Source organism: Eretmochelys imbricata, chromosome 7 (assembly GCF_965152235.1).
Source record: "Eretmochelys imbricata isolate rEreImb1 chromosome 7, rEreImb1.hap1, whole genome shotgun sequence".
Lineage (NCBI taxonomy): Eukaryota > Metazoa > Chordata > Testudines > Cheloniidae > Eretmochelys > Eretmochelys imbricata.
In genome coordinates this window covers 15,705,943-15,729,495 of record NC_135578.1, presented here as the reverse complement: position 1 = coordinate 15,729,495, position 23,553 = coordinate 15,705,943, and the positions used below count along the sequence as shown (strand labels likewise).

General features: G+C 40.2%; 1 protein-coding gene across 1 annotated transcript in view; it reads right to left on the bottom strand.

Annotated features, from left to right (window-relative positions):
• The window catches only part of ITPR1 (inositol 1,4,5-trisphosphate receptor type 1), a 233,385-nt gene that overhangs the window by 10,902 nt on the left and 198,930 nt on the right, over positions 1 to 23,553 (bottom strand). Inside the window, exons 49-55 of the mRNA XM_077821751.1 lie at positions 20,978 to 21,153; positions 19,538 to 19,702; positions 17,056 to 17,251; positions 15,517 to 15,618; positions 13,558 to 13,700; positions 10,169 to 10,334; positions 9,052 to 9,212 (exon numbers count right to left, since the gene is read on the bottom strand). Coding sequence (XP_077677877.1) covers positions 9,052 to 9,212; positions 10,169 to 10,334; positions 13,558 to 13,700; positions 15,517 to 15,618; positions 17,056 to 17,251; positions 19,538 to 19,702; positions 20,978 to 21,153 — 1,109 coding nt within the window. The remainder of the gene's footprint in view (positions 1 to 9,051; positions 9,213 to 10,168; positions 10,335 to 13,557; positions 13,701 to 15,516; positions 15,619 to 17,055; positions 17,252 to 19,537; positions 19,703 to 20,977; positions 21,154 to 23,553) is intronic.

Genomic DNA, 23,553 nt, shown 5'->3' with positions numbered 1-23,553 from the left:
GCACAGTGATTGCAAGTTGGATGGGCCCCCTTTACTTACAACCCCCGCCCCCCAAACACCTTTTTTTAAACCAATATAACTGTCCAGACCCCTTTACTAAAATAAAGAGCTAAAGGCATAATAGTCAATATGTGTACACATATACACAGTTCTAACTTCCTCCATTCCACCTGAAGAGAAAACAAACAGTTAGTTTAATTTTGTTTTTAAAAACACAACCAGCACCACAAAAAGAAGCAAGGGAAAAAGGACAGTTTCATCTAGAATTTTGTCCCAATTTTTTTTTCTGTGAAACAAACACACTAAAACCTTAAAACTAAGATGATGAAAAATGAATCAAAAACGAAAAGGGGAATGTTTAAAGGTCATTTGCTGGCAAGCCTGCTGGGTCTGTAAGTACTGCAGTCTACCTCTGTGTCATGGATCCCAAAGCCCGCGTGTCTCCCAGGAGGATCCCATTCGCACAGAAAAATTCTATTCAAGGTTGAAGAAAAGGTTTATCGTGATGATCTAGTTTCTGTTGAACTTTAAGCAAAGCACCAAGGTCTCTTTAAAGACATAGCCGTACATCTTTTGGTCACAAGCTTTGGTATTTTTTTTGAATACACTAAGTGAGCCATAAACTTGAAGTTCCACTCCTAATCTGTTTCCCTGCCTCCACCCCCCCCCCCCTAGTTACTACTGGCATCCTGCATACCAATGTTGTTATGTACTGTCTGCTGTGGTCCTCCTACAAGCCGAAGCAGCACGATCCTGGCTGTGCAGTCAGCTCCCTCTTCCCGTCACAGTAGCAGCTTCCTCTGTTTAAACAGACGAACTGACTAAAGCCACTGACGGAAGTTGGCTAACCACAGTGCTGGGTTTCGGATTAGCTCTTTTCTAGGTAAAGTTGGAAAAGTCCCTGTAAAGCAAATATCATTACAATCTCAGACATGGGGGCGATGTTGACCAGCCTCTTAAAATGTCCATGCTTGGAAATGTAAAAAAAAAAAAAAAAAAAAAAAAAGAGGAAACTGTCGTGCATGATGCAGATGTGATGCATTCTGAGAAGGGGTTGCTTTTCCCTGCTTCCACTGAAAGTCTGTTCTAAGAAAGGTTTCTAATGCAACCTCAGTTAAAAACATGTCCAGTGGTTAAAATGGGCAGAAAGAAGGTACCCTTTGATAAATTAAAGATGGACTAACCATGTTCCTCAAGAATCACATTTTCAAAAGCAAGCACGATATAGAGGCACAAATCTGGGTTCTAACCTCAGCTCTGCCACTGAAGTGCCATGTGGCCTTGGGTGAAGTCATTACTACTATGCTGGGCCTCTGTTTACTCATCTGAATATTGAAAATGAAAAACATGAAAATGAAAATCATGATGCCTGGGGTTTTTTTTGAGGCGAGATGAATGAAAGTCAATCCCACTGGTTTCTTTCTCCACCTCACATCAAGCTAACTTTTCCTTCAGTAATGGGCTAGATGCAACTCCCTCCACTTGGAGTTCACATTCCTCCCCTTTTTGAAAAGGCAGACAATGTGCCCCCACTTCCTCACACTTAGCCTGTCTGTGAAAACAGACTAGTGGTATTAAAAACCTAACTTTTCATTGTTCCTGTAGGTTTGTAATTAGTTACCTTTTCCATTCACATGAAGAAAGCAACTAGAGATAACTCAATATATGGACACCATTTCCAGAGGCAGAGTATGACAGCATTTGAATATAAAATAATGACCACTGCTGTATCTTCTAAACAGTCCAAAGGCTGACAATTGTTGTCACAGGTGAGAGAATTTCATTCCAGACAAACACTACGCAGTGTTAATAATCATGATGAAGGGCTGCTGTAGGATTACCCAAAGAAGGTTCCCTTGTTCCTTCAGAAATTACAGCACCACCCTTTCCGTCCACCTAGTTCTAGTTGTTTCATTGTAAATTATTTAAGTAAACCGGGACACATTATATCATGAACAGCTGGGCTGGATGGAAGACTTAATTGGTCAAAGACTGTGCAAACAGTTGCCCTTGGATGATCACGTTAGAACAATAATCATCAATGTGCTAATAGTAATGAAACCCACCTAGTTCTTGTGAAATGTACCCAGTGAGAGAGATCAGCCGGTCTCTGAAGTGATGCTGGGTCAAGTGGTATATGGTCATTTTGTGGACTGGAGGAAGTGGTATTGGTGACTCAGCAGGTTGCTCTCTAACCTCAGATTTAGGCTGGTAGGAAGAGCACTGCAAATAGTAGGCCACATCCTCAGCTGGTGTGCATCCCCAGCAGAGGACCTAGCCCAATAGACTTGGAACCAGTGCCTCAGCAGAGCATTAGGTACTGTGCTGCCAAATTTGTAAATGGGATATAAACCAGATATGGTCATTAAAATCCATGGCACTATTCCCAACAAGAGGGATGTTAGTCCTGGAGTTCGACAAATTCCAAATCAAGTAGATTATTTTTCTTACCTAAATTCTCCCACCGGTTTCAAATTCAATACAATGTTATTCTTCCCCACTTTCTCCTGAGCTATTGTTAAAACACTCACTGTTAAAGAGCTGCTGTCAACTTTCCCTGAGGTGGCTGCATTTCAGCACTAGAACATGTTGCTCCTGTATAGAACACACACCCAGTCTGAAAAGTGCTTTGGGGTCCATCAGTATTTAGGGTACTATAAAAAAACTTAACCCTTTACATTGACTTGAATTTAGGTTTCCGCCCACCCATTCCCCTCACATCTCTTTTCCTGTCAAAAAATGGGCATGTATTTGGCAGAGGTGAAGCCCAGGGTTTATTGTTTGAGATGTTAAAGCGTGGCAATCTCAAATGCCTCCAACAGGCTGATTCTTGCAGGGGCAATGATTGCTGAGCCCTTCTATAAAAAAAATAATAATAAAAAAATAGGATGAGAGAGTGAAAGAGGAAGCAGAGAGGAATAAAAAGGACCCACACCTGGAGAGTGAGTGGGGTGGAGGAAGAATATTGGGAGAAAATAAAACTCACACTGACATCTTTGTTCTGCTAAACAAAATGATTGGTAAAGGGAAGAGCATCATAGTTGTATTTCCCCTTGACTAGGATTGCTTTGGGGATGTTCTATAATATAACACAGAGCTGTAAGGAAGGCTCCCTTCTTCTAATTACCACCCCTATTCCTCTTTTGTGTTCCTTCCAACAAAGAAGCAGAATCACTGCAAAACTTATCCCTGTTGAAACCCAGGCCTAAATGATCGACAACACAAAGCAGAAAAAAAATCAGTTGGGATAAGCCAAGTGCTGGCAAAACAAGCCAACCTGTAGTTCCATCAGAAGCACTCTGAAGGGCACATACTGTTTTTATCTCCTAGAGGGCAGGATGTATTAGTCTTCTGTGGGGATGATTAGGCCGAGCAATTGCTTCCCTCCATAGCAGTTGCTGATGTGCACCCAGCTCTTAAATTAATGATGGAACAAACAGCTTAACTAGCTAAATCCAAAGCTCAAGACCAGTGTGCCTGCAACACACTGTTTACAGCAGCCAGTGGCCTTCTGCCAAACATATCTCCTAACTTCCACGGCTATTAGTTATTATCTAACAATGTAATTACATTAGCTAACTCTCTAAAGCATCTTGGGATACGTTTTGCATGGAAGACTCCACCAAATAAAACTAATTCAAATGCCAGCCTTCCTTTTGTGACTGGACATTAAATTGCTACTGTAACACTTAGCCAAACTGAGGCTCAGAACTCTCAAGTTATAGGTGAACAATTGCATCTGCATAATCTGCATGGGCAGCTTCCCCAACTCTGTGCACAAATAGCTAGTTAGATGTTAGACTGGCTGTTTCTATATACAGTTATGTTGATTGTGCAACTGCATTATCTCCAGGTAGAAATAATGTATGAGTACAGTTTTAAAAGTAATATTAGTTGTTGGGTTTCAGAAAGGTAATTTCAGTCACTCAAAAATGCAGGATTTAGGGAGTCAAATTCTAAATATGCTGGTCATGATTCACCAGTATATTATCTAATTTTTCTTGTTTGCTCGTGTTACTTCATTGTCCCAGTGAAACACTGGGGTAACGCAGTGGTGACACAAGCCCATTATTGTGTAGTCACAAGATTGGTTTGATTCTGACTACCCACCTCTACCGCTGTCTCCCTGAAGCATATACCCTGTTCCTCAGCCCACTTTGGATATGTCTACACTTCAAGGTGGGGGTGGAATTCCCAGCTGGGAACAAATATCCGCGCTAGTTCTGATCAAGCTACTGTGCGAATAGGAAAGTGGAACCTTAGCAGCATGACCAACAGGAGGGGCTAGCTGCCGAAGTGCAGGTTTAGCATCTCAGACGGGTACATACTTGGGGTGGTTAGCCCCTCCTGCTGCTGTCAGTACACTATTTTTAGCATGCTGGCTCGATCACTTCTATTTGTGAATGGCTTACTTCTGGATGGACAGGGCACTGTACAAGGAGTCAAGAGTCCTGGTTCTATCCCTGGTCGTTCCACAGACCTACTCTGTGATCTTGGTTCAGTTCAGTTGAATTATGCATCCTTCTGTCAAGGAGGTGATAATGAAACATACTTTTCTTGGTACAGTGCTTTGACATCTATGGATAGAAAATGCTATTCAAGTGATAAGCATTATTTAGGGAAGCTTTGTAGGCAAAATACTCAAACGGAGGCCCTTTAAAAAAAAAAAGGGCATCTGTGTGTCTACATAGCACTCTCTTTCTCTCTCTCTTTCTCACACACACACTTGTTCACAGTGATCAAATATGTATTTGAAGGGTTATATGCATAAGTTCATTTGTGCATGGAAAAAGAGAGCAAAGGAATACACCAAATAGTTGCACATATAAGTGACAGTGCACTAAAGTTGCACAAAGTGGTTTGTGCGCACACAAATGAAGACAGTAAAAATGAAAAGTGAAAATTTGGCTCTACATACCTCAAACTCCAGAGCAAGGCAAATTTGTACAGACTAGTTATAAATGCCTGCAAACAGCAGTTTGTGACAGATGTTGACTGACACACAAAAAAGATAGCTATACTAATGGGGCTAGTATTAATGAGACTGCTAGAGTAACTAGAGGCAAAAGCAACAACCAAACTCTCAAGGCTAAGAGAATGGGTAGATAAGACAATCTGTAAGGAGTTGCACCAAGTCTGTATTAGTCATTTGGGTGTGGAATGGATGCCAGTGTCTGGCCAATAGGAGAAGTGGACACTCCCTTACCCCATCCCTATTATTCAGACATCACCTGATCTTCCTTGATGACTATAAAGCAATACAGTGAGTGAACTAAGTCTTAGTTCCAGGGAAACACAGGGAGCACTGGACTATTTGCCTTGTTGCACAATTAGCATACTTTCCAGATAAAAATGCTTTTGAAGAGTCAATGATCTAACTTAAAAGTCTATCTTTAACAAACATCTGCAGTGATTTAGCCAGATGCACAGAAGTTAGATCCTTGGGAGCAGCGGGGGTGGAGTAGGGCTTATAACAGCTTACAATTCACGTCCATTTGGAGCACTGCTAACCTTTTTCTCATTGTTTTATGGTAATTTCTGCACTATTAAATATTTATCCTTAAAACAATTCAAGAATGCACTCACAAGGCGGTCTGTTCCATACCACGTTTCCTTCATTGTGTGCTGACTCCTGAAGTCTATAACAAGCCTTTACTTAGGTAAAACTCGTCACCTTCAGCGCTCACATAACGACTTCAGGGAACCAGATGATTTATTTATACATCAAAGAGAACAAGCAATTCCATTTTCCAGTTTGTACTTCTCTGGCAGCTTCTATCCGAGGATCTCAAAATGCTTTATAACCATTACGCTGGATCTCACAACCCCATTGCTGAGGTAGAGGATCATTTTTCCCATTTTACAGATGAGCAAACAGACAGTGAGCTCACACAAGAAGTTTACACCAACGATGGGCCTGGAACCCAGGACTCCTAACACATAATCCTGATTTTTAGCTACCAGACCAATCAAACTACCACACAGAATCATAGCATATGGATGAACAGCTCAGAACTCCAGCACCACTTTTTCTAAACCTGGGCATTAACAAATAATGGAAAAAGACCTATCTTGGAGATCTGAACAACCTTATGAAAGCAATTAGAGACTAAAGTTAAAAAAATATTGCAATGAACCGAACTTCATAATCCATCAACTCACTGGGTTTGATTAAAAATTAATATGGTACATCTGATATATATTTGTGCAGGGCTGCTTACATTCTAAATCCTTTTAAATCTTTGGTTTTCTAAGTATAACTGCTGACTTTTTTCTCCACATTGCGTAGTAAATGAATTAGTCTTTACACATGAAACTATGTAGTACCACATCTATTCAGTGTGCTTTATAGATTTGTTCTCAATTAGGATGGGATTTTTTTTTTTTTTTTTTGGTTAAACACTGGCTCAAATTCCTGCAGGCTACAAGAGAGGTTATAGAACCAAGATTTAACTCCTTGGTATCACGTACAGTGTGTAGCATCAAAATTGCCATTCACACCGAGATTATTTTTAGTTAAGAACACATCAAGAGATGAGATCATCCTTAAAAGAACTAAGTTGTCTGAATATACAGTAACTGGCATAAAGTTCATGATGCTTAAATGCACTCACTATATGTTAAAGCCAACCAGCATCAGACTTGACTGAAAAGTTGGTAGCATATATAATTCCAAGGTAGTAGATTCACAACAGTATTTGTAATGTCCTGTGCACACCTCTAGTGCTGAAGAAATAAACATACTAAATTGCAGGTGCAAAATTTAACTCTTGCTGAAAGACAAAAACTCAAGAACTGTCCAAGCTATTCTGTTGGGACTCAGGGCAGGAGAGTGAAACATCTTTGAGGTAGATTAGCATCTGTAGTCTCAATATATTTTTGAGCATATCCCTGCTTTCTCTTCAAGCTAATATAGCTGAGTACCATGTTTCTATTGCACATTGATACTACATTGAAACCTATGGAAATAAAAGTACCCAGTTTGTGTCACTAGCAAAGATGTTAGAGTTCCACCTTCAGTCTGTTTACATTGTGTGTGGGGGGGACGACCCTATAAATCTGTCAGTGAAATTAGCAGAGACTTCTGAAGAGCTTGTGCCTGCTGCAGACATTGAGCAATCTCAGATTGTCACCCGCTCCCAATACAAACGACAAAAATAAATCAGCCTCTCCAACAGGATCAATTGAAACCTTGGAATCAGTGGCATGTTGCAAAGGCTTCCCCCATTGCCACTCCTAAATTTGTTTCTGTGATGATGAAAACAAAGAAGTTTGGTGTTAAACAAAACATGCACCTCCCCAGTCATTCCTACACACACCTCAACTATCTCTTACTGAAGTATTTAAATAAGACTGAGGCAGCAATACATTCAGAGAGTTCCACTTTTCTTTTTTTCAGGGGGGAGAGGGAAGCAGCAGGGAAAGAGGACAAGGGAAGCTCTCTTGCTTCTGGGTTATCAAACTGAACTTCACCACAACTGCCTTATTGCCACTACTGGTTGAGTTTAGTAAGTTTTGATTTAAAAAGCAGTGATTAAACAGCAAATCCTAGGCTTCTAAAACGGTCCAGCTACTCCCAAACTGTACCTACGACTGCTTCCTGAGGTGTGCAGATTCCACGCACATGTCAGTGCAGTATGTCGAAAACAAATCGCTGCCACCATTTTGACAACCGGAGCTTAAACGCTGGAATTTTGCCAAATGACCCGTGCAGCTTCTCAGCAACTGGTGCGATCAGATGTAAGGACTTTTTAATAATGTTAACAACCCCTAAATAATGTTAACACACTCCTTTATGACCAGAAAAATTAAAAGGAACACTATCTTAAAAGTACTAGACATTGTAGTAAGCTAAATGAAGGGAACAATATATTCAAGGCAGCCTTCTGACAGCTGCAGTGATGTGCTCTGCTGTCTCACTGTGCTAATCCTCTATCAGGTGATTGCTCACAAGATTTCTTTAAGCCCTCATTACCGAGACAGAAATCCAGAAGTAGGACGTAGACTTCAGTGACCCCGAAGCAACACATACCATCTCAGAGAGACCTTGGTAGGATTTCTATTTAAAGGCATATTGTACATTTTCAGAAAAAGGACTGTAAAAATAAATGAGACCACAGGTCACACGGCACTGTCTATACACAAAAATAATTCATGAAGGTGAAGACAAGTAAAGAAATATAACTAACTGTACTCTTAGAAATCTGCAAGAGCTCTTGCTAACCAGTTAAGAGCAGGGAGACAAATCAGTAATTAGAATTTAGAGGCAGAGGGCACAGTTCCAGGGGCTCTGAACCTGCAGTTTGGCAAAGACAAGGCATTTAATTTGCTCATCTAAAGGCTTTGCAAATGAGCGGACATTAATATTGGTTTATTACTTTAATAACTAAATTCAGAAGACAACAAGTCTTAGAGGTCAGTTCAGGATACTTTGCTATGAGACAAGTTTTACATGCATGTTACATTACAGACAGTTCTCCCAACCTGAGGTGAAAATGTTCTTTTAAACTATGGTACATTAATTTTCAAAACAGAATGGTCTTCCCTTCAACCTAGGCAACTGGTCTAAACCACAGAGACGAGGTAGACTTTACTATTTACATCTATCCACTTGGCCCTCATGTGAATATTTTAGAGGCTTAGAAACCACAGGTATAAAGATGCAAACTATTCTGTAACTACTGCACTGCAGTTCACACACATCCAGAAATCCAGAAGCCTTGCTGCCTGCACAATTTTAGTACTAACTATCAATTTACCACATATGGATTGAAACCTGCAATGAGATACAGTCAGTAGTCCATTCAGCAAAACCTTTATCTGGACTTAATCCTCTTACAAAAATCTCTATCTTTATCTTATGCTTCAGGTATATTCTCTGGTTAAGGGGACATTTCTAGAAGTTACAATACTGCATTACAGTAGTCTGTTTTGGTAAGATAAGTCTTCTGTTCCTCAAATTCTTACACGAATATGCAGAATATATATATTTACTAAACAAATATAGACTACATAAATTAACCTGATTTGGGGAAAGTGCTTCAATCTCACCTTGATCATTTCTGCCACGTAACTTTCTGGTCCAGTATACTCTGTCGAATCTTTTACTTTTACTAAGACAATAAAGCACAAGTAATGCCACATATTGTGCTCTTCTTTAATATGCTCTTCAAATGTGACTGTCTTATTATCAAACTTGTCTCTTTCCAAACCTAAAAGAGAGATCGCACATCCCTATTAGTGTCTAGCAACTCCTGCATAACGTGAGTTCTGAGTAGAAAGAAACACACAGTTTGGGGCATTTATGCATTAACAATTAAATATATTCTTGAATAAACAGTGTCACAGGGATTAACTCCCTAGAAAGGGCATTATATGGGAAAACAATGCTCACAGGACTTGTACCACTTCTATTTATTACACAGACTAGAAAAAAGTCATGGTGAAGCTGGCTAGCTATGATATGCAATGAACAGTTTTTGCTACATCTCATTAAAATAGCCTCTTTTTGAAATAAAGTTATGCAAAGCACAGCAACTAATTTGCAACAAACTTCTAAGTGATACTTGTACGTCACTATATACGTTTATGTAACGTATGTATTGCCATGTAATTTAACCACTGTGGCCCCACAGCCTCAATAGTTTAACTTTTCACTTCAGTGCATTCAAAACCAGGTGCTTTACAGAAACCATCCAGCATCTTTGGAAACATGATCCATTTTAGTTTATTTAATGCTCCAACATAAAACTGTTGTCTAAAACACAGGTGAAACATGGAACAAGCCAGATGAAGTATACTTAAGAAGAGTGGTATATAAACAGCATACTCCTATTTCCAATCCCTTTTCCTTATGCCAAGTTCCTCAAACTCTCTGAGCAATATAAAGTCTCCTCCCAATAGCAAAGACAACACAGAAGATGCTCTCAAACAGGAGTCTCTACTTTAAGAAGAGATAATGATGAGCTCTTAGCAGATCCTGAAAAGAGGAAGTAGGTGTAGTAGCTGAGAATGACAGGTTGTTGAAGAATGCTGTGTAGGGTCTACCAACACTGTAGGATTCCTGTTTCCCAAAGCCTTATAACTTCCTGGGGAAGCTAGCCTGCAGCTACCTTTGGGTTAGGATGGATCAGCTGCTAGCTCTAAAGCAAACACTTCAAATGCTTACCACAAATAAAGCAAGTTGTTTTTAAAATTTCTTCTTTCTTCTGCTTTTCACTCCTTAGATCAGCAAAAGTGTCAATGATAACACCAAAAATCAGATTAAGGACAATAATGATCACCATGAAGAAGAACAGGAGATCGTATATCACTCTAGCAGCAAAGAGTGGTTCCTGCAAGACAAATATTTTAAAAAGTTAACCCTGACACTTACCATGACTGTTCTCTCTTTCAGAACACCACTCTGTGAAGTCTTCCAATGATTAAATTTAATATTTTAAATTCTCTATTATCATAAAACAAAAATCCTAAATTACTAACAAGAAAAACATCAAACTAGTCAGTGATAGGATACAATCTCCCAGGGATCAGTTCTCCCCTACCTGTTATCTGCAAGTCTCTTTTCCCTCTTTGTTATCTACCCTATACTCATTGAAGTCTTGCCATTTATTTCTTCTATTCCTGATCACCTCGACATTCCTTTGAGAGGTTGTTTTCATTATACATACTAGTAACCACATATATTCTCTTAATTAGCTAAAGCAAGAAACAAAGTTTTGTTAGGCTCCCCAGTGCCTGTTTTACTACTGATGAAGAATAAAATGTTCAAAAGCATCTAAGGGTAAGTCTATACTGCGATAAAAAAAACCGAAGGCACAGAGTCTCAGAGGCGGGTCTCCCCTGGCAGCGGGGTCCTGGAGCCCAGGTACTAGCCCAAGCCTGCATGACTGCACCACAATTTGATAGCCTCGCAGCCCCGGCCTGAGGTAGCTGACCTGGGACAGACATGGCCATGACACAGGTCTTTTGTTGTAGGGCAGATGTACTCTATGGGTTTGTCTACAAGGGGACACTCAGGGAAGTTAACCCAAAGGCACAGATTTAAAGTGGGTTAGTTAAACCGCATTAAAACCTGGTGTGGTTGCTCTGATTCAGAATTGAAGTGGCCTTAATTCAGCTAAGTTTAATTCACTTGGAATTTAATTAAGCTAACCTGAACTCTGACACAACCTAATAAAGAACTCAAAGATGACCCCGCACCACAGGTTACCCAGGAATTTAAGGGTATCATCAAATCCTTCCCCAAGCAACTCCAAGAAAAACTCTGCAACCTCATCCCTTCTACATGCTTCCCAAGATACACAAACAGGGGAACCCAGGCAGCCCGTTGTATCTGGCTCCCACACTCTTACTGAAGGAATATTCATGGAAATCATCCTCATACCACTCAGCACACCAAGGACCATCAGCTTCCTCCAGGACACAACCAACTTCCTCCACCAATTCTGCAACATTAACAACCTCCCTCAGAACACCGTCCTTGCCACCATAGATGTCACTTTCCTCTGTACCAATATCCTCACAATGACAACATCACTGCCTGCCTCAGATATCTACAAGACATGGACAACACTCAACTATCCACCCGTAACACATTGCCAAACTCATCTATTTCATCCTCACCCATAACAGTTTTACATTCAACAACAAGCACTTTATCCAAATCACGGGAACATCCATGGGTACTAGGCTGGTTCCTCAGTATGCCAACCTCTTCATGGGCCACCTTGAGGAAGAATTTCTGGACAAATGCACCACAAAAATCAATAATATACCTGAGATACATTTATGATATTTTCATTCTCTGGACAGATGATAAACTCCTTCACAGATTTCCACCACAACTTCAACAACCATCACCTCTTCTAGCCTTCAAACAGACGCCTATCTCACATTTTAAAAACATAAGAACGGCTATACTGGGTTAGACCAAAGGTTCACCTAGCCCAATATCCTGTCTTCGGACAGTGACCAATGCCAGGTGCTTCAGAGGGAATGAATAGAACAGGTAATCATCAAGTGATCCATCCACTGTCGCCCATTCCCAGCGTCTGGCAAACGGAGGCTAGGGACACCATCCCTGCACATCCTGGCTAATAGCCATTGATGGACCTATTCTCCATGAACTTATCTAGTTCTTTTTTGAACCCTGCTATAGTCTTGGACTTCACAACATCCTCTGGCAGAGAGTTCCACAGGTTGACTGTGTTATCTGAAGAAATACTTCCTTTTGTTTGTTTTAAACCTGCTGTCCATTAATTTCATTTGGAGACCCCTAGTTCTTGTGTTAAATAACACTTCCTTTTTTATTTTTTCCACACCAGTCATGATTTTATAGACATCTGTCATATCCCCCCTCAGTCGTCTCTTTTCCAAGCTGAAAAGTTCCAGTCTTATTAATCTCTCCTCATATGGAAGTTGTTCCATACCCCTAATATTTTTGTTGCCCTTTTCTGTACCTTTTCCAGTTCCAATATATATTTTTAGAGATGGGGCGACCAGATCTGCATGCAGTACTTGAGATGTGGGCATATCATGGATTTAGAGAGAGGGAATATGCTATTTTCTGTTTTATTATCTGTCCCTTTCTTAATGATTCTCAACATTATGTTAGCTTTTTTGACTGCCGCTGCACATTGAAATGATGTTTTCAGAGAATTATTCATAAAACTAAAACTATATATATAGTTAAGATTATGTTTCCCAATGTGTATTACTTTCCATTTATCAACAATGAATTTCATCTGCCATTTTCTTGATCTGTCTCACAGTTTTGTGAGATCCCTTTGTAACTCTTCACACACTGCTTTGGACTTAACTATCTTGAATAGTTTTGTATCATCTTCAGTTCTGATTGGACTTTCTGTGCCCTGTGTTGATTGGCTCTTTCTGTAAGGGCAGGAGAGGGAAAGCATTAGCCTTGGAGCTCCCCTGCCTCTTCTACCTTCTTTTCTTTCTGCTCTGTCCCATAGAATCATAGAAGATTAGGGTTGGAAGAGACCTCAGGCGGTCATCTAGTCCAGTCCTCTGCTCAAAGCAGGACAAACCCGCAACTAACTCACCCCATACAATCATTGAAGATGATTCTCCACCCTTTTCTTTCAATTTAGCTAACAGCCCCCCCCCCCCGCAAAACAACCATGGAACTAACATAACTTTTGCTGCCATCACACTGTTCACTCTGGTTGTGGGTTCCACATTTTCCTCCTGAATCTGTCTTGTCTATTGAGACTGTAAGCTCTTCGGGGAAGGAACTTTCTGCTACTCTATGTTTGTACTGCCCCTAGACAATGGGGCTCCATTTTTGGTTGGTCTTTAGGCACTACCCTAAAGTATGATTAATCATCATCATCATCATAATGCAGATCAAATAGGTGGAAGCTCATTTCAGATGTGCCATTGCTTGACTTACTGGTTATGGCAGAGATTTAACCATATTAAAATGGAAAGGAACTGGGGTCCCTTCTATTTAGTAACATATGCATAATATGTTTAAAACATTCTCTTCACTAAAACTAGATCTCCCTTTTCCTCCCCCATGCCGTGTTAATTTACCTCTTTGGATGGTTTCCTGAGCACATCTCCTACTCCACCCCCACTCCTGAGCCCATGACTCAGTACAGTAACAATGCACATCAGCAATGTCTCGCACGTATGCTCTTTATCCTCTTCCTCAATTTCTTCTTTAGATATCAGCTCTATTAACATAGGAAGCAAAGACAGGTTTAAAAGGCAAGAAGATGTGGTTTAAATAATTCTCTTCATTCTTTGAATGGTCTCTTGTTGGGAATTTTCTTCTCTCCCTTTAAAAACAATCATATGACTCTAATGATGTGTATCTAATAAACCATGTAGATCACCACAGCAGCACTTGTTAGCTAAGAACAGAACAGCTGTTTGGCTGGTCTCCATTGTTGGCTCCGTTGTGTCTCTTCTCTTCCCACCACCAAAAATTCTGTTTCTAGTTTCGTGCTGAGTTGGCTAAATTCTCTTTCCTGTTCTGTTATCATGCACAACTTTAGCTTACCAGATACCTGTTTATATAGAATCAGGGCTTTTTGACTGTTTTGAGGGCAAAGTGTTTGTTCATATGGATCTCCTGGTATCTGACAGAGGAATGATTGGACAGGTCTTGAGCTATGCTCTGAAAGGAGAGCTTTGTCTCTTGCACTTCAAATGGCTACGGTGCCATTGCCAACTATGGAAATCATATTTTATTTGAAAGGAACAGACGTCTTTTCTCACCAACTTTTAACAGTTTAGCTATAACTTCAGAGTTTGCTCTTTGCATTCCTAATTCATGCATTTTGATTCTGGAAGCTCCAGAACTAATTATGAGTATTCTGCAAAAATAGACTATTAAAAAAAACTCTCCGTGTCTTTCCTCTGATAATAAAAATGCATGTGCATTTATTGCAATATTAAACGTTAAAGATGAGTCTGAATCAAAATGTTGTGTTCAGACATCTCCAAACATTAGGGAGGTGATCAGAGATTTGTGCATCACATCCACCTCTGGCTGTAGACAAGCATTGACATAAATAGATATCAACCTGACCTCTGACATTATCAAGTTTCCTGTGTCTTTTTGCAAATAAAGTATGTGAAGACCACCAAAATCATCCCCTGCCTCCTACAGCCAGGAAAGAATGGAAGGAACTGTTTTTGTATCTGTGCCGTTGCTCAATTTATCATAGGGCACACTGGTGCAAACAGACATTTCCTCTTTAGAAGATGGGCTCTTGGCCATCATTTACCTTTGAAACATAAATACTTTATTTGAATGAAAAATACCAACATTGTATCTCCCAGCCAACACCATTAATCTCTGCAAGGAAGTAAATGTAACATGTAGGAAATAAGACAAAATATTTCACTATTCAACTTAAGGCTGATCATTGTACTACACACATTTGGACAAACATACTGCTATATTTCATGCCCAACATATTTATTTTTTCTTGTTTTTTTTTAAAAACCCATTTCATGTATTTATTATTTCTTAATACTCAAGAACAATATTAAAAACTGATTCCTTCACTAATTAGTTAGAATACTGTCATCACCAATGCATTTATATTTGACTGCATCTTTCCACAATAACATTGGAAGATGCTTGTACCTTCAGAGACCAACTTATGAGGTCAGAATTGTTGATCTGCTGTTGCAAGGTTCAGGATTTTACAAAGAGGACTAGCTGCATCACTTTATCCCTCTCAAATTCATAAGGAAAGGCATTTCAAAACACAACATGTTTCAATTCAGTTCAGTACTAAGCAATCCCATTGAATAAAATAAGTATTTCTAGTCTACATACAGTATTTCACGTACCAAAACATATTTACGTTATTGAGAAGGTGGGATAAGTTAATCTGCCCTCAAACCAGATGTGTCCCTGATATCTTTATTCTGCCTGGTTTAATTACACACTTTTTTTTAAATTTAAGATACTTGGCTAGAACAAAGTGAAAATTAAAGCTGTGGTGTAAGAGTTCAGTCATGAAAGACACCTACCTTGTGAAGGAATGTCTGAAGAACAGTTTTCCCCACTACCTGCTCTACATACATCTGAATACAGGAACTCCCCAGTCATGGTATCACCAGCTTCTGTATGGTCTACAAAAATGCAAGTTGTGGCATCAAAAAAGGTCATTTAACATTGCTTCAGTTTTTACATAACTGATTCACAGGTGTTAACACACACTGTAATATGAACGGAGTCTGCACTAAGTAACATGCGTATATTCCTGGGAAAGATTTTTCCACTGATATTTGAAGGTTAGAGGCCAATTAAACTCTTGCATCTAGTTATTTAACAATGTTTAAATGAAGGACAAAATAAAATGCTTTCCATTTCTGTGCACTAGGACCCAACACCATACAATTATTGTACATAGCACTCAGCCCCAAAGTTCATGAAGTAGTTGAAATTGATACACTACGTTGTATACGCTACGTTCAGATGACATGGTTTCAACGTGCCTCAAAAACTTGCATTCATCAGGCAGTGCAAGTTTATCAGGTGTTAAAGATAATCAGATGTCCCTGGCACTGAGATCAACTGTGTGGAAAAGTTGAAGCGAAGTGTCATTTGGTTCTTGACCTCTAGTTTGGTAAATGGTAGAAATTAATCTCTGGTAGCAAGATGACCAAGCAAAGCTTTTCTGAACAGTTTAAGATTTGGAGAAAAAAATGAAATGCCTGGTTAATAAGGTTATCTGCTGTTCTTTCTGTACTCCTCAATCACTAAGCTGACTGTTTAATGGAAAGCAGCATTTTACTTGCAATGACCAAAAAACCCAACAACTTGCTATTGAGCCTAAAAAAGCAACTATTTGGTGGCTGTTAATATTCTGAATGCAAACTGAGGAAAAGTATAAAGCTTGAGCTCACAGGAGCACCTCCACACTCCCTTTTATTTGTATTTATTTTGTTATTGATGTTTCTACTTTGATTGTTGTAGAATTAAACCCACCATTAAAAGCAAAAATAACTGCCCAAATCCCACAAGTTAACCTGCAGGCTCTCCCAGCATTTGCAACCAGCAACCTCACCAGTTAAAGCCTGAGAGAACAAGTGGGCTTTTGCCAAAACACATTTAGGCTCTGCCTAACCAAGGCAGGATGTAAACTTCACAGATGGAGGGATATGACAGTCGAGATAATCCAATTCAGCTAAACACAGCTTCTGCCCTGCCTCTAGTATGCTTGCAAATAAGTCAGGGCTGAAGCTACCTTTAGCTGAATTGGATTATCTCGACTGTCATATCATGCACTGTAAGAAATCTCTAATGTATGCAAAAAGGAAAGTTTAAACACTGTCTCCATTTTTGAGTAGAGACGGGGGTCTTGGCATTAGTTTACACAACATTAGAAGCGCCATTTGCATCAGTCAATTTCTCGTTTGGAAAGCATCTTTTACCGGAATTACATTTGTACTCAACCCTATCAGGTGTCAAGTACCCCCTGCAACCTGTGCAGGGCGCGAGGCACCTCACAGGATCAAGCCCTTTATGCTTTTGAACCTTGCACAGTTAAAATGTCCCATACCAACCTGGCAATAACGTTTCATTAGGCAGCTTATCTACTTCCAGGATAAAGTCATCTTTGAAGAACAGGTACCCCACTATCGAGAACAGGTAAACCAAGATAAGAGCAAGAACAGCAGTCAAGATGATGGAACGTCCATTGCGAGTGACACTTTTAATGACATTCAGCAAGGTCTCTTCTCTGTACACCAAGTCAAAAAGCTGGAAAAAAGGGGCAGGTCAAGCCGTTTCACAAGTTTACTGCTAACGAAACTGGTGGCATGTTACATTTTGGGGCAAGGCAGAGTAGGACGTAAATAATCTAATTCCAATGTTTTAAGGTTCGCCCTTTGTTAAGCAGATAGTTAATTTAGAATTCTGGAGCATCACCTAATAACTAAATGGAAAACACAACCACCCAACTGATTTTACATTACCCCTTCCCGATATACCTCCCCCCCCCACCAACTCCCTTGAAGTAACCATCTAATTGATGATGTGTTAAGGATTAGAGGAGTTGGAGATCAGAAGACTTTGGTGGTAATCCTGACTGTGCTAGTGACTTGTACAAAGGTACCTGGCCTCTTTGTACCTCTTTCCTCAACCGCAAAATGGGGATTCTTCTATTTCAGTGACCACATAGGTGTGCTAAGCAGCTATGTGGATTAATGTTAGTAAAATGCTTAGGGATCTTTGACTGGTTAAGTGCTATCAACTTACCAAGCATTCTTGTACTGTACTGAATATTTAGCACACTAGATAACGTGCACTCTCTTTTCTCAAACATTATCTCTGCTTCACATTCTCTCTTTTCAGCACCAAACTGAAAAGTATAACCTACTTCAGAAGTTAAAGTTGGCAGGTCTCTTTAAACTTCAATTAAAAAAAATAAAGAAAGATGACATGCTTAAAATAAGGGTTTTTTTTGGAAAAGGTGGATTTGTGGTGGTGGGTTAATCTTTTCTGGGTTTTGTCTTTGATCCCTTATAGACATAAATAATTCCTTCACTTCCCATTCTTCTAAATCTATCCTATCGCCAACTTGATATGGACCAGTCAGTTATCAAATGATGGGACAAAATAAATGTTAAAATATGAGATGGCAAAAAAACCTAACTCCAGCTCCCACTCTCCACCCGCTTACCCTATGCATATCCCTTTAAAGAACTCTGAATAGAGGTCATATGAGGTCTGCAGGAAGCTATTGCCCCTTTCCTATATTTCCTTGTCATCAGATTGCAGATTTGTATGCTAGAAGAGTAAACGGTCATACATCGATGACACATTTGTGGCAGTAAAACTGCATTTCCCAATTTTTCCATAATGGAATAAAGGAAACAATTGAAAACAGATACACAATGATGGAGCAAGCAGCAACTAAGTAGAGGGTTGCTTAGAAATTGACACCCACCTGCTATAGACATACTTTTTCATGACACACTTTGAATAGTATTGCGTCATGCATTGTAGGTTCCGCACCTAATGGGAAGGCTTAGGAAAGGGATCTTGGTCACTCTCCCAAGGCCTGGAATCATGGTCAGAGATTAAAAAAAAAAGGCTCCCAAATATTCTAAGCACCCAAACTCACTGTAAGTCACTGGTACAGCTTCTGACATTGGGGAAGCATCACTTGCCTTTCAGAACAATCTGCCTCTCATTCCTGCCAGGATTTCTCCTGAAGTAACTACCATTTACGTGCTATCTGTGCCAGATTTTGTAGCGAGTTTTCTGATCTGGGTAGTGTCCACTGGTGACTTAGCTGAGACTTGGATACTTCACCTGGTATCAATGTTACTTTAAGGATATTTTAAGCCAATTTATTATCGAATCTTAAAACCAGAGACAAATTATATAGTCTAGGCAAGCTAAGAAATGGCACAAAGGAATCTGCTTTTATCCTTCCCCCAATACCTTAGCTGTCTGGGAATGGGGCCTGAAATGGGGAAATTCTTGTAAATTAGTCCTCTTTGCAATTGTACACATTCATAAATCCCACATTTTAATTACAACAAAGCAATGTGTAATGCTTGTGTACGGTACTGGAGTAGAAGAAATTACAAGTCTTCCATTATCTATGAGGTAAGGAGACCAGGAGTAGCACAGGGGCAGAGCAAGTCCCCCCCAGTAAACTCTCAAGCTAAAACAGCATGAGTTTTGGCTCCTGACAAGGACTACACTTCTACCCCGATATAACGCAGTAAAGCAGCGCTCCGGGGGAAGGGGGGGGGGGAGTGCGCGCTCGGGTGGAGCAAAGCAAGTTCAATATAATGCGGTTTCACCTATAACGCGGTAAGGTTTTTTGGCTCCCGAGGACAGCGTTATATTGGGGTAGAGGTGTACCACTAAAAAACGACCCCACCAAGGACAGCAGCCACACTGGAAGTGGAGAACCTAGGTTCTATTTTTGGGTAGATTGTACAGTGACACATTTATGTCTTTTGGATATTACTGTGATGATGGCTTTAAAAAAAAACAGACAGCGTTTCAAAAGAGAAGATGAATACCTACCAACAAACTATAGAAAAATTCATGTACGAAGAGCCCCATAGCACAAATAAGAAGGTATAGCAGATGATAAAGGAATTCCACGTCCAGGATCATTGCCTTGTATCCTCTAGTGAATGTGCCACAGTTACCCACAAAACTCATCAAGAAAATTATTTTATTACAAACCTAAAGAGATAATTACAGTCAAGGTTAGCTATAGTGTGCAACACATGCCTGACAATTGCAGACTCTAAGTCAGTAGCAATTCAGCAACATCTTTCGATCAACAACTGCAATAAGGACTTGTAGAATGTTTGAGCAATTTATACATTTGGGTCAGACTCTGCCCTCAGTTACGTCTATTTATGCAGCCCAATCTAAACTGACCCAAGAGCAAAAACCGGCTCTTATAAAAGGGACGTACAAAATCTTTTCAATTGTGACTGAATACGTCTACATATTTGAGATTGCAAAAACCAATCACTCAGTTGGAAGAGGTAAGACTTTAAAAAAAAAAAAAAAGTGTAAAACTAACTTTTCACTCAAAATGCATCGGCCTCAAACAAATAGCTCCTTGGAACAGAGGCACTTAAATTTCTGAGACATCCCCAGTAACGTGTTAATAAGAAAATAAATACAGGTTCCCATCACCCAGCTATTTTTAGATTGTGTAGCAGGACACAAAAATGCCAATATCAATGGTTCCTCAACCACAAGTGGAGCTGTTAATCATTACCACAGCAAATAATAATGATACGACTGACTAGCATATTGGCATATATGTGGCACTGAGAACATATTTAGATAACAAGACGTGTAATTCAATTGTCTACTGTAAGGTAATTATATAATATATACACAAAAAGACATCCAGGAGATACGACCTTTGCACAGCTCCTATTGGCTTATTCAAAGAGAAGCTTCCATTTGGCTCACTTGGTAGACCCCTTCTGCCTGCAGACCACAAACGTTTGAATTTGAGTCTTACTGAAGTTCTTTCTGGTGGCTGAACTTGCACGTTTGCTCTGCAGCAAACTGCTCAATGTCCTACTTTTGACTGGCAGATAAGCTACAAGCATTTGGGACACCTATTGTTTGATACATCTTACAAACTCCCACCTTCCGTAGCTCAGCGACTGAAGAAGAGAAGCATTTGAGCGAACAACTCAAAGTACTGTAGGGTCACCGAGATTTCTTAACGTTTCTAGCTGAGCTCGGAGCTGTCACTAGACTGTGACAAAGCAGGGAGACACATTGGAGCTCTTAAACTTCCAACTGAAGCACAGCACAGCAAATCTATTTTTAAAGAAAAGCCCCAATCCAATTAGGGAATTACTTTTTACACCAATTACTCTACAATGTTCTCGATTGAGTATTTAGAGTCTGATATTTTCATGAGTGGTTAAGAAATTCTTATGTAAAATGCAAGAGAATTTAAATGAAAACCTACATGATACTTACATTGAATGCACCGAGAAGAAATAAAGTAGGCTGCAAACCTACTGAAAATATTAGTCGCAATATCGTAGAAGCTATTAAAGCTCGGATACCATGCGGCTTAGGAAGAGCTATAACTATGGCCAAAGATATCAGCATAGCTGTCCAGAGTAAGCCCGACAAGTGGGGCTCCAGTGTACCTAGGATGGAAAAAATAAAAAAAGATTCAATATTCCTAACTACCAAATATAACAAAGCCAAGATTAGCCAGATAAATGCCATTTTAATGTTATTACTGTGCAATATCACTAACCCACCTGTTCAGCCATTACAGATTGATAAGTGGTGAAGCTGAGTAACAACATCCTGGGTACGTTTTAATTAAGTATATTACTTGAACACATAAAGCATTGTGTGTCAAGCATCATCATTAAAGGGAGTCTTCATTTTGTTGTGCGTTACTTAGACACATTATCATTTGAAAACATAGAAGACCGATTTTCTAATGCACTCAGTAGCTTCCCTGAATGGGAGGGTGAAGAGTGACCACATAAGTACCCTGGGCCTAACCTTCCTATCATACCCGTCTATTACACTTTTTAAAAAAAATAAACTGAAAGCTTTACCAGTTTTTGCCATTTCCTGGTATTTTTAGTTCTCTTTGGAGAGTCCCATGCGCCTGGCTGGTTATATAACATCAGCCAGCCTGGCTAAATACACTTCAGTTAAAGAGCCATAAAAAAACCCAGCCTACAACACTAGCAAACTGTGGGGCTACTTCAAACATGAACAAGCATCCCTTTCATGACAAAGGCCATATATAAAAAGAGTTGCATGTTTCCAAACCATTTGTATCTCAGCAGGAACCAGATCAGAGGGAGAGATTCCCTAAATTTTGTAGCATGCTGCAGCTCCTGTGCCAGAACAGAGGGGACTGTTCCATCTCAGTAGGCATGTCAACACATGCACAATGAAGGCTTTTTCAAACAAGACTGGGAGGGGAGAGAAGGAGAGTTATGCTCTTCCATGTACGAAGAACAACCGTATACTTTCAGTCTGAACTACTTATTTTAGATTAATGAAAAACAACAGAAGAATGAACAAAAGCCATGTCCCCCAGAGACGGCACAGTGTGTTCAGAAACTTTGGACAAAAGCGCTGCCATGGCAGAGCCCTAATGAACAAAGGTGCAATGCTCAAAACAGAGGCATCAGATTTGAAAGTGACATATGCCACAGGGATGGAAAAGCAGAGAGAAGGTACAAAAGACCATTTAGGAAGTGAATATACTCTGCATCGGAATTCCAGGGAGAGGGGAGAATGCACTTTTAAAGGATCTAGCCACTTGTTTAAGTGTTGATATTCTGACAGTTATAATAAAATCTAAAACATTAAGATATTCTCTCTCTTCAGTTTCAGCCATTCACAGCAGGCCTGCAAATCTAGCTAGAATTAAAGACACCTTCAAGGTTGCCTGCAGTACCTGCTTTTGAAAAGCCACACCACAGGCTGCTCATCAACATTAGAATAAGTGGAATGGAATGCTGTTATTAAAGGGAACTTTTAAGACTGCCCCAGCAGCATATTCTGCTGCCTTCTCAAAGTGGGAGGTGTGGGAATAGAAAAGAGATTAGAGTTCAGGTCACAAACTCATTCCTCGCTGCCGGGGACAGTAGGGGGCTGGGAGCATAGTGGAAGTAATGTTTTAGCCCCTGGAAAACAGAGTTCCAGTTGGGAATGACCAATCTGTGGCCAAAGCTGAATCTCAGTGAAGACATGTACGCTCCTAAGCAGAAGAGGTGTGTCAGAAGTCTGTTGCACATCTGCTGGCAGAAAGACATGTCTGTTTTCAGAAGTGCTATGCACCTGCAGAGATCAATGGAAGATTCTCGGCATCTTGGAAACCCCAGACACTTATTTAGAAGCCTAAATATGGATTTAGGTACCTAATTGTAGGCATTCAAGTTTGCAAATTTTGGCGTTCCACACTGTGGTAAATCTCACAGTATTATGCACTTAGCAGCTCAGAGTCCAGCTGGCCTGAACCATGTAGAGACACCATAAGAATGGCCATACAAGGTTGAAACAATGGTCCATCTAGCCCAGTATCCTGTCTCTGTGCCAGATGCTTCAGAGGGAACAAACAGAATAGGGCAACTTCGAATGAACCATCCCCTGTCATTCTAGCTTCTGGCAGTTGGAGGTTTAGGGACTGTGACAAAGTTCCTCCTCTACCTTGGTGAATCTTGCGCTTATTGGTGGATTTGCTCGCCTTGGAGCTTCAAGAAAGCCCTCAGCTTGGCCGTTTTTCTGAACCCACAGTCCAGGTTGACGACTCCTGTGTCTGACCAGGAGTTGGAAAGTTTGAGGGGAACCCGGGCCCGCCCTCTACTCCGGGTTCCAGCCCAGGGCCCTGTGGCAGGCAGCTGTCTAGAGTGCCTCCTGGAACAGCTAGGTGACAGCTACAACTCCCTGGCCTCCTCCCAACACCTTCTTTATTCTCACCATAGGACCTTCCTCTTTTAAACCCAGGTGCCCTGATTAGCCTGCGTTAATTGATTCTAACAGCTTCTTGATTGGCTGCAGGTGTTCTAATCAGC